Source organism: Hypomesus transpacificus, chromosome 15 (genome assembly GCF_021917145.1).
Source record: "Hypomesus transpacificus isolate Combined female chromosome 15, fHypTra1, whole genome shotgun sequence".
NCBI lineage: Eukaryota > Metazoa > Chordata > Actinopteri > Osmeriformes > Osmeridae > Hypomesus > Hypomesus transpacificus.
In genome coordinates, this window is record NC_061074.1 from 14,601,910 (window position 1) to 14,622,212 (window position 20,303).

Below are 20,303 nucleotides of genomic sequence, written 5' to 3' on the forward strand. Positions count from 1 at the left end.
ACACAACAGTATGACTATATCTGGTTCTTCACATTTAAAGTTCACACTGGGGATAACTTCTGACAAATGCAGCCTATTATGAGGACACTCTTTTGTCTGTTTGAGTGGCGGAACCGGCAAGCGCGGGCTCTTGTCAACTGTCACCTTCATCTGATAAAGGCAATGACCCTTGCAGATCCCTTTGATCCTTATCTTTTGGAAGATAGAACAAGAAAACACTCACTGTGGCTGAAAACCGTCCGACGCCGTATTACAGAGGATAGTGGGGATGATGTCAAAAGTGATCATTTTAAGCCCTAACCTCACGTTTACAAAAGTATTTTCTGAAGGCCCCTTACAATGACATTGCACCGCACTGTCATGGATGTTTTCCTTCAGAGCAAATAATCCAGGTATGTCTTGATACCTGGGGATAGTAATTAGCACTATGTGGGTGGGAAGGGGGAATGTGTTAGATTCACTGTGGAGCCAGTCTGCCAGGAATTCAAAACAGACAAATACAGCTGTGAAAAGATTGTGAACAATCAGTAATGTGGTCACTTTTTCTTGGATCTGAATCACTCTACTAAATTAGATGTGACAAACAAGTGACTTCCATGAGTTCCGTAGATACTGTACCAGACAAAAACACAAAAAGACAATGCCATACAAAAATGCAAGTAATGTGCAGCTGATTCAGGGGAGCTGAGGAAATGACAAATAGAGCCAAGACAATGAAACTTCCCTCATCTGCAGCCTCTGGACCTTAGTGTGGAAAATTAATTAGAATAACATAAGTAGGTGAGGCGTTCATCGAGGCTCAAGTAGACGGACATGATTAGCCATAGCCTGTAAGATTAATGAAGACCTTCAGAGGGAGATTATATTGACAGAAGCTGATTATGCTTGAGAACATTTATTCAGTGGAATATCATTACAGATAGACCAATCCATATATCATTTGCCACTCCCCCCTCCCATCGTTTCTGACATCTTACTAAACCCAGTCTTTTCCCTGATCCTTGGTGCACAGGGGGGAATTTATGTGCTCAAAATGAGTCTAGCTTCAACCTTTCAAATGAAACATTGATACCGTAAGATTAAGACTATATCTGACAATACTGATGTTCTTACTAATTCAGAAGGTGACTTTGAGGACTGTGAACATGTGAAGGGCGGCATATGAGGCTCACAGCCTTTGCTTATAATTGCTGGCCAATGATAAATCACTGCCAAATATAAGTTTGTTCGTATACAGTATCAACTGTTAATATTTAGATGAGCAATATCAACATAATCCAGTAAGCAACAATACGCATGTTTTAATCTTTTTTTCTTTCTAAACGTCATACTGGATATGTCTAATTTATAATGTCATTTTTTACGATATGCTTTGTATTTGTGCACTGCATACAAATACCGAATCTTCTCCAAACAAATGCTTACATAGAGGAACTGTATTTCTGGTACGCGACTCCTTTGCCCTTGGTAAAAATGATTTCATGCATCACTTATGCTGAACTACATATCTATATTCCATCCAACCCACATTCAATATTGAAAAAACTTTCAGAGTTATTTGAGGCTCAAGATGAATTGCAATCACAAACTTTAAATTGTGCAATACTCAAAATAAAGTTCTCATCAAGAGCAGTTAAACAGTCCAGCAGTTCCTTTCCCCCTTGTGAAAAATGAAGACGCTCGCTGTGGCTTCTGGGTGTACGCTAAACACTACACAAAAATGTTGTGTACTATTTATTCAATATTTCTACAATGGTGGCATTGATCATGGGCACTAACTATGTAGAATCTACTTTGAGGCCAAAATGTAAGCCTGCCATTTCAAAACACACTACAAAACTGCATCAAATACTTCCAGACACTTGGTCAGCACCATCAATCTGAGTTTTCTGCTCGGGTTGTCACTGTCATGCACATGCCTCCGCTTGCCCTTTGCTCATGAGAATCACAGAATAAATTGAATTGAATGACAATTTAATGGCATCAACTTAGGATATTGTATTTAGTTAAGTGATAGTAATGAATTGGAACATCGCTACGGCAGCATGACAGTCCGGCACCAGAGAGAGAAAGAGAAAGATTTTGTGTTTGCAATATAGGTTATTACAAAAGTGTAATAATGCAACGTATGGGGAGTGGTACAAGGTGTAAGTGAATGTTGTAAAGGGTTGTTAAAAATGTTGTTACTAAACCAAGATCAATGTTAACATCTGCTTAACCCTGGGAAGTCCTAACCAACTCGTACTAAGTTTTACATGTGTAATAACTTGTACCCCTAAACTGTAATTAACTACTACATAGCAATGTTTTTGTTAATTGTAACTTGTTAGCTCTTGGTTGGCAGCCCCTGTTACTAAGGGTATTGTTATGTTATATATTATAGCTGGAAGATGTAATAGAAAGAATAATAGACTACTATGCATTATATGGCCAGACAAGCAAACCTTCCTTTCAAAAACATAGGGTCTGAAAACTACATGGTGTCTGCATTTCTTCAAGAAATAATCAAAGTGCAAAACAGGCCAACAAGAGGTGAAAGAGTAGTGGAGGGCAGAGAAAGATACCTGCATAGTCCTCTGACTATGAACAAGCTGAGAAAGTGCTGTCGGCTGCAAACAACCCAGGCCCTATGGAATGGATTGCTGAGATCAAAAATCAATGGAAAGAAAATGACTCAGCAGAAACAAATTAACTGTACTAGCCACTCATACCGTTTTGTAAACTTGGTAAACCAGTCAAACACTTTGAGAAATGGTGCATAAATATCTCTAAAGGGTCAGCATTCTCAGGGTGAGTAAATTACTTTACTTTAGACTGTCAAACTACTATTATCAGAGTCAACCCAAGATAGCCAAAATATGAAACCAAGTTTGTCAACTTTAAAGAATATGGGCAAGAGATAGCAAATGGGGTAACGTATATTCATATATGATGACAAACAGTACATAAATCAACATCGTTATAATTCAATTATTCAAAAAAAAATTCATGTGGAAAAGTTACATGCAAAATGCATTGCATTTCTTTGTAACACAGTGTTCCTCTAGAAATTCAAGTGTTTGTACTTTGCTGCCAGTATTATGTTCTGACTGGCTTTTAGATTGACTGATCAAAAGCTTTGACAAGAAAAAAAAAGTATTGCTTTGTTTCACATGGAAAACCTGCCTATGCGCAACTCAACATGCACAGTGTATGCTTAATCCTTTGCTCTTTTCAGTGTTTATCAGAGCTTTGCCAGCACCCTAGCGGCACAATAATTGCCCACAGAACAAGAATAGACCAGAAACAACAGAATAAAAGCCCTTAGAAAAACCTGTCAGAGGAAGCCTGACAGTCTGTGAGTTGTGTAAAAATATTTGCATTATAAACATATTTTCGGGTTGTTCAAACTCCTGCTTCATATTTTTTTTACCCCATGTGCCATGTGAAAAATATATAATTAACTGCCTGTTGCTTCATTGGAGGTAACCCTAATGTGTTAAAACATTTAATTTGTGTAATGAGTATGTTCAGTGGGCCTCGCTAAGTATGCATTAACTTTGTATAAATACTATAATTTTGTCACCCATATAAACAATTATAATACAGTATAATATATCCATCCAGAGCTGAAAATGGTTAGAGCTGGTGAGGTGCAACTGTTTTGTTTTTACTGATATCAGGTAAAGAAATAAATGTAAATGTATTCTTTAATTAATGAGAAATGACTAGCGCTGAATGACCTTTTTAGCCTAATGGTTTCATACTGTGAAGCTAGAGTGTGCAGTAGGACTTACTCTGTAGTAATGTAATCATGTAGTAGACATACATACGCATGTTCAACAATAGATGCACCATTATGCAGACAAGATCACTTTAAATTCATTCTTGACTTCTCTGGTGATGCTGATGGAATCCGGCCAGTCAAGTATATCTCTAATTAAATGTACCTCCTGTAAATAAAGATGCGGATCTTGCTATTGAGAAATGTTTCAATTTAAGAAATGCATTTATAAACTGTTCAATTATCTGTAAAGGTAATACATTTGCATTCAGTCTCTGAGGATACTCATTAGAAAACAATGAAGGCTATGAAAAGTGAGAAAGTAAAAAGAGAATAGTGGGTTGGATGGAAGGAATGTTACAGTGCTGGTTAGGGCTGTCCCACTCAGTCGACTGGTCGATTTTTTGGTCGATATGCGCTTGGTCTGCTGAGATTTTTTTTAAGTTGAGCAGCCGTATGGCAGTGTGAGATCTGATTCCTGCTTGCGTCACCATTGCTGAATTAAAGAAATGCTCTCCAGAAAAGTAGATTGTATTATTTAAGAACAATAAAGCAACAAAAAAAATATATTATAAAAAAAAGGTGTTACTGTTTTTCCTTTTGTTAATCTACGTTTAGTTTTGTTTTTTGCACACGGCACATGAGCACGATTGTAGCTGTTAGCCTAACTCCAAACTCTACCATACTTAGTTTACAGTTAGTGTTATTAATCCTTTAAACAAAATGGCAAAGAAATCTGTGGTACGGAAGCATTTCATCAAAGTACCGGGTGACTCAAAACATGCTTACTATTAGTAATAGCTCATTTTAAAGCGGCTGAATCGAGAAAGTCCAGCAGCTACATTGAGTCAGATCGGGAAAATGTTTGTGTAGTTGTCAATCACCCTTAATACGTATATGTATTTATTGCAGATTATTTCTTAAAACAGTGAGGTAAAACATCACACAAAATGGCTTGATGAAAAACATTGTGACATTTATAGGAAAGAAAAAAAAACGTTTCAAATGTTGATTAGTCGATTTTCAGAAGTGTTCAGTCGAGGTCTTGGTCGAGCAAAGAAAATCTTAGTCGAGGACAGCCCTAGTGCTGGTATTGTAAGGCACGTGTCAACCATCTAAAACCAGCCAAGTGCAGGAACTGTTGTTTAAGGTATATTTAGGTTAACCCTCAGCATTGTACGCCTAACCCTACCTTTATTCACTTGGAGTTACGTACATGGCATTGACATGCATCCTGTGACAAATATATATGAGCAGTTGTTACTGTAACATGTCTATACTCATGACTGAGAAACCATTCTCCTTATTTGCACATCAACTGCAAAGTTATAGACAGGTCTCTCATATCAATTGACATTTTAATTTGAAATCTCACCAGGCGTCCAAAATGAAATGATCCAATATTCAACCCCCTTCCTACTAACAACCATCACTTATTCATCAGTAGACAAGCCCTACAGGCAAGGACCACCAGCTGGGGAGACGTTAATATCTCTTTAGTTCACACCCTTTGGGTGTTTGATGCTGGCAAACTATAGCCCATGGGTTGACAGTGAGACCCTGGGCCGACACTGACAAGGTATAGATGATCTCCATTCATTCTTTTGCGTTACAGAACAAAAAACCTTGATCAAGGCTATTAGAATGAAATTGGAGAAGTTGAAGAGCAGAATTTGTGATTACCGATATAAACGTTTAAATAGGTCACCCTACAGTATCTGTCATGTCATAATTATTTTCCCCAGAGGATGCTTGAAATACACAAGATATCCGTTCGAGATATCTTTCCGACCAACCTGGTTAACATATTGTTTTGTACTATTTTGCTTTGCTATGGCATTTGAAATATACTTTGTATGCAAGATGACAGATCATAGTTATGCAAATATGACTGTATGAAAGATTAAGACAGTAATGGCACAAGAGTATAACATTTTCCGAAATTTGATAAGGGTAGTGACTAAGCTTGTTATCACTGTCCTAGCTGTAGATACCAGTGCTGCAACCAAGTCAACTACACCAGAGAGGAGATAAACCTGGCTATCTGAACACTGCATTGTGCTTTTCTTACCTGAAAGGCCACCGATGATGGACAGGAGGAGAAGTGGTTTCCATGGTGACCCCATACTTGTTCAGGAGGGTCCCCTTCAGCGATATTGTTAGCAGGTCTGTTTCTTCATTAAAGCTGTGTCTAGGAAAAACAAAGTAAGACTGGTTGAAAGACACCTCTGGTTCTCATATACACATTTCATATATGGTCTGATTGACAGTCCAAGAGGCAATTAAAGATGTATTAACCTGGAAGTATACTGGCACCTTGGGAAACAAGGAGAAGACCAACTACCTAGAATATGTATGTAGGTACATGCCTATACATATATTTATGTATTATGTAGCAATCTATGTATCCATCTACCTATCCATTGTTTGTGTGCTGTATGAATACAGGTATCAAACTATTTATTGGTCTGTCTGTCTGTGTGTATATTTATCTCACAATATCTAAATTGTATATCTTATTATTGAGTTTGTCTGTCTTCATGAGCGTTGTTTACTTCACTGGATACATTTAAGTGATGCCACAGACTGCTCTGAGCAATGAGGGCTGAGGGAGCATGTCCAGATCCAGGAGGAGTCTTGCCACATTCATTATTAAAGCCACCTGCTTTCCCTCACTGACTCTCTTTCTTCCCATCCTCCCAGCCTACCTCCTCTCGCTGCACTGAACAGTTCCAACCCCATGTCCTTCATCATCGCACAATATTAGAACAATGAGCTAAAAGCCTTTTAGAGTCTATAGTGTTTAAAGATTTACAGTTCAACTGAGTTTGACCACCAATTTGTTTTGTGCAATAGCGTGGAGGGATGCAGTTTTAGTAGTAATTGTGCAATTCAGTCAAGATACAGAACAAAATGTGTGACACATTTTGCACTCCTAACTGTAAAAAAAAAAATACATAATCCGCAGGCAGATGATGGAGGCTTCACCATGTCTCTCTCATATTTAGTTACTTTCATGTCTTTATAATTAAAGTATACAAATAAAAAACAAATTGCCAAAAGCACTTCTCAGACTAATGGACATGAAACCATGCAACATTTGGCCCACTCAATTCCCTATTACTGCATGTTTATTTTAGTTAAAAATGCTATCTTTTGAATTAATAAGAAAGTGCTACATTCGAAATATGAGAAATGTTGCCAACCTTGTCTACACAGAAGAGCAAGGGAGATCATTTATACACATATTTCTATAGTGTTTACCATATTTGTCAGAAACTGGCTCCGTTGTGTATATTGTATAATCAGGGCCTGCAGTCTGGCTGTCTAAAGTTCATCTCACTTGACTGCTCCACATCAAGTAGAACTCTGGCAGACCTGTCAGCTCAAGCCTCAACCCTCTCATTTCTCAGCCATCTACACGCTGCGCAGATGGCAGGACAGTGGAGCCGTGATCTCAGTGATCTCAGTTTCGGACAGAGGCAATTACACTTTGAGGGCGAAGCTATACAAATTACAACGGCAGCCAGTTACTGCATCCACTGTGAAGCTAAAGTACATGTATCTTTGACATTTGCTAAATTTAAATGAGCACATTCCTCAGCCTATCATCAGCATAATAAATTAAATCAGCAGTTCTCAATCGCTTTGGATCAATTCGCAAATAACAATTATAAAATGGAAAATCTCTGACCAGTTAGTTCATTGCTCTCAGAAATTACTGTAATCTACTGCATAAAAATGTGTATATTCTTTTTATGTGTACTACAGTATTGTACCGTATTGACTTATACCAGTAAACTTTAACCTACTGTTATATCTAAAGTGTGATAAGCTCAGTGTGATACACAATAGCATTGAACTTGACAATATTGGCATTTTTGTTACAGTAAGCAGTGTCAACAACAAAATTGAACAAAAAGGAAATGTTTATACTGTAATGGCAACATTCTCTGTTCATAGTGTTGTCGATGAGTCTAGCAACATGGATCACACACTACAATGTTTCTAAAAATGGTTGCCTGTAAAGCAGGAGATGTATTCATTTTCAAGGTGTCTCTTTGCCTCTGCTGTGTTGCGTACTTTGGTCACACACCACAAGGTGTCTTGCAGGCTACATCTACTGATGCTGAAATATGAAAATTGAAAAGAGGTGGGAAGGTGACAGACACATTGTCTTTGATGTGGCTAGACATGGACCCTGACCTATCGATTCATCACCATACCTTTGGGAATTTCTCAAAGTATTCTGAGAATCTCCAAATTAAAGCTGCTACACATATTTGAGTGAATGAGAGGCATACAAAAATGTACCGTAATAAGATCAAGCATTCATTACTCTTATAAGCCCTACCCAGCAAGTCTCTTAGAGTTGTTCATGAATCAAACAAGCTAGATCCAGAGTAATCTCCCCCTAAGGAAAATGAATTTGAGTGGTTGAGACATGAGACTAGACAAAAACAGTGACCTCTGTGGGCCAGCAGAACATCTAAAGTCAGAAGAACAATATCCCAGGGAGGAAGTACCTATTGAATGAGAATCTAGTTACAAATGGTCACCTGTTTAATGAAACCATTGTAAGATCATAATTCTAGTTTAAATACTATGGATATTAATTATTCTAATGAATTCCATATTTGTACCAGAGGTTATACCATCTCAGTCACATTTGCTATTTAGTTCATGCCCAAAACATGTACACCTGTCAAGGTCTGGTTAATATTCTGTGGTGCCTGTGACAGCCATGCACTCCTACAGTAAGAAAAAAATAGTTATTCAGACTACTAATTTAGCTCTGATGGGCTTTACTGTAAGTCTTCAACAGGGCTAACCCAATGGGAAGTATGGAAAGTGTGTGATGAACAGTCAGATACAGAAAATCTACCTTATTTGTCTGAGGCACAACTAATCTGGCTTATTTATCTTTAACTCTGCCAAAAATAATTTTCCAAGCATGACGCTGTGCCTGAGTGCTACAAGCAGGCTCACACCCTAATGACAAGTATAATTCTCATAGCAATCAGTAAACCTGAGATTCTGATTCTGATTATAGTCTCACCATTCACATGCTTTACCTTGGCAATGAATCTTATTAGCATGTTCTTGTGTGACAAGAGACGTTAAGTAAATCGGAGAGCCAGACCAAAGAATTTAATCAACTTCATCAACCTTGCGCTGGCCTTCAACTCATCGCAAATACTCTGTGGCTGTGTCTCTATTTTTGGAGTTTTGCATAAATTAGGTAAATGTGGATAGACCGTTTTAAGGTTTTTCTTCACACAACCATAAGAAATAAACGTTTTTGTGAGACAGAATTTGTCTGTAAAACTGTCAAAAAACGTATTCAGTGTCAGTATTATTTCTAGAGTTTTCGGAGAGAGATAGAAGGCACTTTAACAACATGCTCTACTATCTACTTGAAGGCCTTAGATTCCCTGGCAGTGGTATTTGCTTCAGGCTGAAGCAGCAAAAGTTCACTCCACAATGAAATCCCCTATGGCCTGATTATGCACAATGTGTAATCTGAGCTTGCAATATTGATATTTGTCTTAATAGTGAAGGTTAGACTTCGACTCCTAGTCCTCATTTGAATGCAATCATTTTAATGATGTATATTGATGCTGAATAATGAGATGCCTTGAGGGACAGACACCATGGTGTTGTTAATGGCCCTCTTCACTGTATCGCAGTTAAATTGATTGTGGAAATTAGGATAGCAGGTCAAAAAAAATGTAGGTACTTGGAGGAAAGGAGACTATGTATTGCTTTGAGTGTCCTGACCATACAGTATCTGTTTTCAACAAATCCCTATTGAAAATAATTAAATTAATTTTTCATGGCAAGCATAATTGCTTACGCTTGGGAAAGTGTGTCCTAAATATGTTTATTTATTATAAATTATATTGTCAAGATAACATTAAAAACTTCATTACCAATTCAACAAATGACAAAACTTGAAATAAAAAAAGATTCCACAAGAAATTTCATTTTGGATAACTTTTGGATAAATACTGCATGCCCTATCCCTTTTGCCACCAAAAAAGCAGAATGTGCTGTATAACTTCCCATACTGTCTAATATGAAACAAAACAAAATGTAAATTAAGTCCCTGCTCATTATTGCCATTAACAACAACCTGTCATTCATTTCCTTGGGAGAATGCAGACTTAGTTGGCTTTAAGCAACATACTTCAGCATGAATTCAAGTCAAGACAAATTGTGCCATTTAATAACATATGAACATCTACTGTATTTCAGGTTTGACTGCATACTACTCACTTACATTGTACTTGTTTGCAAAAAAATAAACCAATAGCAATGGAAAACTAATCACACAATCTCGAATCAATCAACAATACAACATTGTACCTTATGTACCAATATCTAGTGAACGTAATTTTAAATCTAATATATAAAATAGGTTTAATCTGTTTTTGTATCTCTGAGTAAGTTCATAATAAATTCAGTTATGTAACTTATTGTTAGATATTTGTACCTTTAGCTGGCAACATGGATTCTAGATTGGTGGCTATGCTACAATCTTCTTTCTAATCATTTTCAGAAACATTTTTGAAAAACGATTACACTAATCCCATAGCATCTGAAGTATCACAATTCTCTGTAATACTTCCCTGGAGTAGTGCATTTTAAATTCACTGCAAAACTATACATACATGGGAAATAGAAAGTTATGTTTTTTATATAAATGAAAGGCACAGATTAATCACAGAAGATGCTGTTTATTGATGGTGAATTATTATTCAAAGTCATTAAATCAGTTTATAGGCTGCTCTTTGAATGGAGCTATGCTGCACACACAGGATACTTGATTCCCAGTGCTGAGGGATACGCATAAACACTAATAAGGATTACACTCAATACTGCTTATCACTGCTTGATCCTAACAAAGCCTACAGTCTCTCCCTCTCTCCCCAGATGACTGTACCCCATTGTTAGGTCATGGAGTTGAATTCAAAAGACATCTACAACCAGACGATGGAGGCAGTTTTAGCCTGAACACTGAACCTCCATATAACATTTCAATGTTAACCCTGTAAACTGCATCTTCAGTTACATTAGTAGAGGGATTGTTGGTCTGGATTGATGATACCAGTGCATCCCCATACCACCCTTTAAAACCCAACCATACATAAATTGTCGAGTAACTTCAGTCACACTTTACATCTCATTGTTCTTGTTGCATGGATGGATGGATGGATGGATGGATGGATGGATGGATGGATGGCAATTGGCAATGTACAGTCACAAATTGAGTAACGTCTTTGTTCTGTATGAGCCTGGAGAGAACCACAGTGGTTCTTGGTGACCCCTATTTAATTGTAGTGTAGAATTACAGGCTGTTCTATGTTGTAACTGCATATTAAGTACATGTTGTTCCTTAATGGGCATTGCCTATTACAAAGTACTTACTTATGTAGACACTATATAACAAGGATACATTTACATTTACATTTAGTCATTTAGCAGACGCTCTTATCCAGAGCGACTTACAGTAAGTACAGGGACATTCCCCCCGAGGCAAGTAGGGTGAAGTGCCTTGCCCAAGGACACAACGTCATTTGGCACAGCCGGGTATTGAACCAGCGACCTTCTGATACTTCTGGATACTGTAATGTAAAGTGTTACTTTGGTTTCTTTACAAGTAGACAACACAGAGTTTTGTCAAGGTAAATATAGCAGTTTCAGCACAGCATGCTGCCGGGGATGTTGCTTCAACAAGTCTCCCGATTCTCAATCACTGGCTCTATAGCTATTCACACCCTCACTCCAACCCAGCATGTCTGTCTCAGGTCTATTGCTGTCACTTTTCACCCCTTGCCAGCATTGATTGTCCTGATGACCTCAATCAAAAGACAATTACCAAGGTGAGGGCAGTAGGCAATTATCTTCAGCGCTGCGAGACTGAGCACACCTGTATGGTGCAAGGCAACTTTCACTATGAAATGACATGTGGAACCCGAAACCCCGGAAAAAAAACCTTTCTTGATGAAATGTGTGCCTGAGATGCTTAACGGTCCTAAAGACACCGTAGGCTGATGTGAAAAGAAACTGACACTTCAAAGTCTGAAGAGGGAGGGAAGGTTTAAGGCTGCATATGCCTGTAACTGTGCCACAGAGAAATGTGCAGCAAGCTCAGATGAGTTGGAAAAATAGGATTGGAAAAGTCTCTCTGCATCTATTTATTTCCTGCAATCTTGTCTTGTGAAATCATGGAAATCTGATAGATTGCTAAGAACAACTATGTCTCTCTGAGCAGCACTTCTTAAAATGGTGCTCCGTGCATGCAGCGGAGTGGTATTCTACACTTGTTCACCTCTGATTGAGATTGCTATCCTGGAACTATAACAGTTTTCAGCTGTGGGTTGATGTCTTTGTGTGCTTGCCATCATATTGATGGTGTGGTAAGGTGGAAACCCCCACTGCTCCTTTTCAAGGCTTTTCCAATTTTCAAACATGTTGATGAAAATCTATTATTAGAGCAAGAGTAAAAACAACATGCCATTATGATTTAATCATTACCAGCAAAATTCATCCTGAAATCTATTATTTGGATGGATCCCAAAACGTGTGTGCTGTGGCTAGAATTAGTTATCAAAAAGTCAGGTCAACTACAAAGGGTCCTTTGCATGCATAACAACATGTCTAATGTGGTTTAGGTCATCATATATTGTCAATAGGCAGTGCTACTCTCCCTGACAACAGCTAAGAGATGTCCATTTTAAAGTAACACCTCTCTGACCTAAGCTCATTTTATAACTTGAACCTGGAACCTATTGAGATGTGCACAATATCTAGAAACCTCTCCAACATACATCAACTGTGTCTTAGTGAATTTGAATGCTAGAGACTTAGTATACTTAACAATGACAGGCAGATACAAAAAAAAATATCACTGCAAGGCAAATTAGTTTTTAATTACGAGCAGTTTCAGGGCCTGCCCTATTTTCCCAAATGATGTGCACTTGTCAAACAATTCCCTAGAAATGACCACAGTGTCAAGTCATTTGGATCTTGGTGCCACAGTGGAATCTAGAACGGCAATTACATTGGCCTATGCCAGACAAAGCTGCCAGGGAACACACGCACATGCTGTCAAGAGCTGGTGAGTGTATGAAAGGTAACATCAAAAATGATTTATCTCACCCTTTCACATAGCCAGCTTCATTTTTTTTATGTACCTTGAGGCCTGCTTGTTACAGACAAGCATGAAATAAATCATTTTTGATAAGGCAGAAAATATTGAAATACATCTGAAATACACATACTCAGTCTGAAAGCTAAATTATACTAGCAAATCCAACCGCAAATGTAGATTGGATGTGCCACTAGATTCTTCATCTACAGTACAGTACTTTCGGAAACAGTGACAAATGCCTTTGGAAATGTCTGGACGTAAATACTGTGTGATGTTGTACTGTCCTAGGCCCACTGTACTGCCATGAAGGACTGAGTAGAACTACTCTGAACAAGGTGGCATTTAACCATTTTCTAATAAGAAGACTAAAGAACTCAGCATGGGACTCTGGAAGCACAGCATTTCTATCACTGCTGTCAACCTTGTGCTGAAAATAGCTACAATTACCGCATCTATCACTGAGGATGAAATGACAGAAATATGTTGCTTCCTGTCCATGCCAATCTAATGATGGTAACTGATTACCACAGAAGAACTAGCAAATAGTCCCATTCTTGAAATAAAATCAGAGGCTATACACAACACAGATATATTTCATATTTCCACCCGACTTTACGAGTGTGGTAACAATACAGTCATGTTGAATCACAATTATCAATTCAGTTGTCATGGCAGTACAGCAATTATATTGCTTTATCACCATCTGAAACACCACCCTTTGCAAACTGATATAACTGCAATGTATCACCTTATCCATCATGGTGGCATTATAACCTCTTAGCCACTCTACCCAATTCCTGGATTCACCATGTGTTTATCCCTCGTGATGAAATCCTCAGATTTATCAATAAGCCTTGGCTAAGTCCTCCTTTTGGAATTACTGCTTGCTGAAAGTCACACTAGCACACTGACCCACTCCTCGTATCTTGACTTGATGATGCTGTTTCATGGATAGTACACTGTGCCTGTTTTGTTTTTTCGAGGCATACTGGTGTTGCCTTTCCCGGTGGTCCTTGGTACAATCCAGTAAGGAGACTGGATACAGTTCAAACGTTTAGACTTTTTACACTTAAACAATCGAAACAAAATAAAGACAGATATTGAGCTGTTGAATAAATGAATAACTGGTATTAATGAAACCTTATCCTGGCACCAGTATAAACTTTCTTTTGAGAGCAAAAATCTATACAATGAAAACAAGCCTGATTTGATTACTTCGAGGCACATTGGGCTTCATAACATCATGATGGTAAGAGAATACAGATTGTTTTATTGTCATTTGACTCAAGATTATGTTTACAACTGGTCCTTAGGTACTGTAAACTACACCTGACATTTTTTTTAAACCATCATTGTTTTAGAAACTGAAAATAAGTTGTAATACTGTACCTGGAGGGTTGGTGTTGTAGATTTGAATAAAATCGTAAAAATTAAACATTAGTATTTAGCAATATTTTTAGATCAATGAACGGAGGGTCTAATGCTTTTTAACTCTAGACCTGACCATAACCACATAAGTGGAATATCTGAATATAACACATACATAAATCTAACCACAAAAGTGGGATCAGTCCTGCTTGGTAATGCATTTTGAACATGTAGTTGTTGACAGTTTTTCTTTTGAAAACACTGACTGAACACTGAAGATGTTGTTCCAGTGTTCCTAAAAGAGGAAATACCTTTCCTGATTCGCAAATCATGTAGTCTTAATGGTCAGATAAGATCAAATCAGTAGAAGCAGCCAAAATGAAGAGGCTTAGAAGAAGTGGCCTAAACTAAACTTTAATTATCTCCAGTGCACCCCCCCCCCCCCCAACCTTCTAATGCCTTGTCAACTATCAATGATATGGTGAAGAGTTCAAGGCCTGTTTTAGCCAAGACTACCCTGACTCCATTGCTATTGATTGGGCAATGGATATGAGAATGCAGTCATGGCAGAGCACTGGGATATTGATTTTAGTTCAAGCTGCCAACAAAATGATGAAAAACATTGGGGCTTTGGACCTGATTTTGACAGGACATTTGTATTACTTATAATATAAGTTATCATGTCATGGCCCAGTGCTCTGAACATAATGACACTTGATCACTGAAATGCCATCAAAACAGCTGTTCTATGTAATGAGTGAAACTGTTCAATTTCAGGTAATGTTTTACTGCTACGTATTATCAGTGAACTCGTTTCCTTTAATATAAGATTTTTCAGACATACTTTTCTATACGATAAAGTACATTTAAACAGACAATAGATCCATACGCTGATTTCTGGTCCAATATAGCTATTGGATTACAACATGCCCTTTCTAATGGTGTTCTGAAATGAGTTTACATTGATGAGAAAGCTCCTATTACAAGCAGAATGTGAACGTTGGTGATAGATTCCTCCAGCAGTAGCAGCAACAGCAGTGTCTGTCCTGCCGTCTTATTTATTTATCCCCTTTCTCTGAGGAATAAGAAACACAGCAGCCGGTAGAAACTAAAGGATAACTGGAGCTGTTAACCTCCACATACTGTAGAGGCCCCTTTCCAGCCTTCACAAAAATCACTGCATGTATGTGGCCACTGAAGTGAGAACATCTACCAATACGGAAAATAGAACACTGTTAGATGCAGGAATGTTTTGATGGTATAATAAAAGCCTGAAAGATGTATGATGAGGGAATACATACCCAAAGTTGAATAGTTTGGGTGGCATCTTGACATTTTACTGTTGATGGCGGACCAACAGTAATGACTAAATGACTAAATGTAACAGTAATTTGAGTTAGTATTAGTTAGGGTTACCCTATTAGTTAACCACAGACTCACTCAGTGACATTTGTATCTGCAAATAATAAAAATCCTCTTGGCTTGAATATAGAATATAAAAACATATAGAAACAGATAGAGAAGAAACATCAACATCCGAGAAATGTTGCGCAGGTACTTGATCTGGCAACATAGAATCAATGGGGAAATGACTGGCAAATGATAAGACGTTCCGTTCTCAAAGCATTCAACCAGCCTTGCACAGCACAGAAATTATAAAAAAAGGCTGACATTTCTGGGACAGGTGGATAAGTACAACCTGCAGTGAAGGGTGTCACACATGTTTGGTTGCTAAAAGGATTAGGGAGCACAAGAAGACTATGAGACCCTTTGAAGCCATTTCATTTCTTATTTTTTCAGACATATATTTTGAGGCCGGAGTTACACATCAGAGTATATTATTTGCTTTTATGAATCAGTGAGTTCTGTGTTACATACAAAAGGGTTGCATCAATCAACCATAATACACCGTGAGATTCATTGGTCCAGTAGTGTACATTCACTTGTGATTCTATGGAAGAACTGCTTTTGAAAGTGTGAATGCATTATTTGAAAGCATTTAGAAACCACACATGCACTTACTATTCCTCTAAAAACAAACTGCTGTATTCCTTTCCAAGATTTTTTTTTTGACAGGCAGCTGTAGTCAAAGACAAGTTAGAACATAATCCACTAAACATTGGCAGTACATTGTTGATATACCTCATGCATTTCTGTACTGAGACTGACTCTGTTGTGTTTAAGCATTGTAGTGCATCAATGGTTTTAAATAGCACACTGTTCTGCATGCTACAGTACTGAAGCAATAAAGCACAAATAAAAAAACAACCTCCTGTTGCTAGTGAACTGCACTGATAAATGCACCGTGTAATTTCAGCTATCCTCTGTTGATTTATTCAATACTTGATTGCATGCCATTATTAGCAAACTATGCTTCTATTCTATTTGTGGTTACATAAAACTAGAAAATCCATAAGAAACACCTTGAACACATCCAACTGCAGAACGAACCCTGCAGCACACTCTCCCCTGTTCACCCTGTGAAGGTGAGCCCGCTTCTGCAGGACACTCAACTACTGCTCTTTTCATAGGAAACAATAGGACACCCGTTTTATGCACCGAACAAGAGTGCTCAAAATGAGCTCAGTTGAAATGGAACTTTAATGACTATGTGATCTGGCATATGAGGAGGCGGGCCAAGGGCCCATTCTTAGATCTCTTGAGCTAAAGTCAGCACAATTAACACATCCACTCCAGTGTTTCCCACAGATTAGAAATCTAATTGTGGCGGGGAGGGGTGGGGGTTGTCAGACGGGGGGGGGGGGGGGGGGGGGGGGGGGGGGGGTCGTAATATTTCCTTCGTTAATAATTCGTTACACAGTTAATTTGTTAATAATTTGTTACATTAAATATTAATCCAAAATGATTCACACCTTCACAAATTAACAACAACTAACATATCATTTCTGCATTATGCATGTAGCAACGCTAGTGCTAAACAACTATTTAACTGGTCGGCTCCATGACGCCGAGTAAGTAGCTAGCTCTTGAGACTTCTCACCAAAAGAACGAAGGGGAAACTTCGAGTACTGTAAGTCGCTCTGGATAAGAGCGTCTGCTAAATGACTAAATGTAAATGTGAGTAAGGTACCTAGCGAAAAGTAGCCTCAACTTTCCTCGACTTTTAGCTACGGCACTAATGCTGAAGGCTCGCTGATATAGCTGTCGGTCTTACTAGAACGGCATATGTACTGTATGCATTGTTGCTAACGTGTGCTGATGTTGTGACTGTGTGCATATGTGGGAAAGACGCATCAGTAACAGAGAGACGGAGGGAGAGCGGGGGAAAAGAAATGCAGCTGAACGAATATGCTCCGTGTTTTAACCTAAATAGCTATAAAAAAAATGTTTACGATACGCAATGTGTGGCGGCCGGTGTTGATTCTGTGGCGCACCGCCACAAATTAGTCTATGTGTGGGAAACACTGCACTCACACACGAATCATCAACTGCTGCTGACAGTAGAAAGGATGGCCCGGATGGCCCACGCTCAGTGGATGTGAATGTCACATGCCTTTTTAGGCTAGTATGCTATATTAGTGACAGCCATGGCAATGTATGATATCTAGGTGTTTCATAGTTCTATGAATTTAATTCCATATGATGCCATAGCTGACAAGCAACTTCCCATTCTAAGAGATATAACAGGACACATCTATGACATTATTGTTTTCTTTATCTTTTATTCTAAACTTGTTAATAGACTACATAAATGCATAGCATCTCTATGGTACAATGTCCAGTGTGTGGTTGGTACTTAGCAGTTAAAAAACAATTGCAAAAACAAGTGACCTGAGTGACTCTGAGTAGAGTGTAAACGTTTTGCCAAGCACTAAGTACTCGAGGAACAGACGCCCTCCAGGGCTTTTCACACACAACGAAAAGATATACAGAAAATGGTGAGACAAATACATTAAATATCCAGCCAACGGCATTCTTGTGGGCAAAAACATATTGTTGAGTACAGAGGTTAGGATTGAGGTTAGGAAAAAGGCATGAGAGTCATGCAAGCGGGCCACAAACAGGCAACAGTACAACTGGGGTGTGCAGAACAGCAGAACTCGTAATACCTTGTCATGGGCTTTAGGGTATTACTGCAGCAGACAGCCACACTCCTCTAACTGTTAAACCAGAGAAGAAGCAGTGTGCACAACAGTCACTAACACTGGCCAACTGAGAGCAAAATACATACACATAAGCACCTGGTCTGTCAATTCCCAGTTCCTTTTACATCCCACTGATGGTCAGGACCCATCTTGCCTGGTGTTAATAACTACCTATTGTCAGTGTTTCAGGATGGTGGCAAGGGTGTATTGGTAAGGCTGTTTTTTCCATACATGATGGGTTTTCTCCCATGGACGGAAATAACATAGCATTGCAGTGCCATGCATTTTAGAAAAGGCCAGTTCTATTATTCTACAGTTCTATTATACTATATATTTTAAATCCCTGTTTAACTAAATTGGTAACAATAACAATATGACATAAAATGCTAAGAGAATAAATAAACATCTAAGGAGCAGCAAAAACTAAAACACAAGGCTTGCTTAGCGTCTTGTAAACTAGCAGGATAAGTGGAGCTATATCACTAGTTCTTTGATTGTTCATTACCTAGCATTTTACGACATGGAGGCAACTGAAGTGTGACAAATACAGTTAGTGGAGGTGAAACTGCAAGTTTACAAGAGGAAACTATTAGATGGATGGTCAAGTAAAAGACTTAACCTTAAACATGATGTTACCTGACTTGAATCAAAAAGGGCACGTTGTCATGGTTACACTCAAATTGTGGTTTCTACCCAAGCTTACTTGTGGATCATGGGACCAGGTTTTGTAGGCTACAGTGTGTATTTTCAGAATTGTATCTTCAAAACTGTGTTGTTTCATTAAGCCATTGACAATTGGGACACATTCAACAAATGTCTCGTAAAAAAACCGAATGATTATCTTATTTGTGAATAAAATGGGACATTGCTTAATACACCACATTAAGGCATGATGTGGACTACAATACAAGTATATTCAAAGCAATGGATATTCAGTGAGTCATCCCGGAGGGAAGGAGCTTATGAAAAAGACCCTGCCCGAAGCTTTCCCTTCGTTATGTTTGGAAAAAATCTCAATTTCGTAAGGCTGCACATGCAGCAACAGACAACCCAAAGTGGACTGTTGCATGCTTTCAAGCTGCAACAGCAGACGAATGTGTACAGACACCTCGGTTTTGACCACTAAAGACAGTGAGAGCAGACAGAGAGTGAAGCCCAGCAGTTCCCTCCCAGCCTGCGGCCCGAGTCACTGGAGAGAAGCAGAGAAAACCTCCTGGGTCTTCATTTAGTGAGTTCCTCATTATCAACAGCAGTGCTCTGTGAGGACTTCTTTCAGTAAGATGTGTTTGGTTGTGTATTACATTATACTCGAAAAGCAGGCCCCTGTAATTAAACACGTTAGTTCTACAGCTTTGTGTCTGAGGCAAAGCATTTTGTCAAGATGGTCTGCTTTTCCTGTTCACTGAGAATTCTCGGTGTTTGTCATGGTGTAATGTTCAGGAACCATCCATTATACCTTACCTCTAGCCATTTTCTCACCTGTGGCCAAGTTCTGTGGGTGTTACTAATATGGTTTAAGGGAAAAGCCTCCAGCATCCATTTTCAACTCGATGAAGGTATAATATAGAATATAGCGTCTGACAATCCAAAAAGTAAGCACATTTGTTTTTGACAGGGTTATTCAGTCAGCAGTACCACTGTAAGTGATTGAAAATACATTTAGCAAAATGTGCTTATGTAATTAGAAATGCTTTTCAGGAGGTTAAGAAGCAGTATTCATAAGCTTGGTAAGAGGCTTATTTATGAGCACAATTACACTGGATTCATAAGCATGTGCCACTAATGAATGCACTTTCAAATTTGACAATCACCTAGCTACTGGTTTCAGGATAAGGGATAATCTTTTCTTTAAAATCAACTGTGGCAACTATTACAAGAGTATAATATGGCCAATCAATTATTTGTGATT

At 38.4% G+C, this 20,303-nt stretch overlaps 1 protein-coding gene across 1 annotated transcript in view; it reads right to left on the reverse strand.

Annotated features, from left to right (window-relative positions):
• The window catches only part of cntn5 (contactin 5), a 69,451-nt gene that overhangs the window by 43,774 nt on the left and 5,374 nt on the right, over positions 1 to 20,303 (reverse strand). The window contains exon 2 of the mRNA XM_047036440.1: positions 5,835 to 5,954. Coding sequence (XP_046892396.1) covers positions 5,835 to 5,889 — 55 coding nt within the window. The 5' untranslated portion in view covers positions 5,890 to 5,954. The remainder of the gene's footprint in view (positions 1 to 5,834; positions 5,955 to 20,303) is intronic.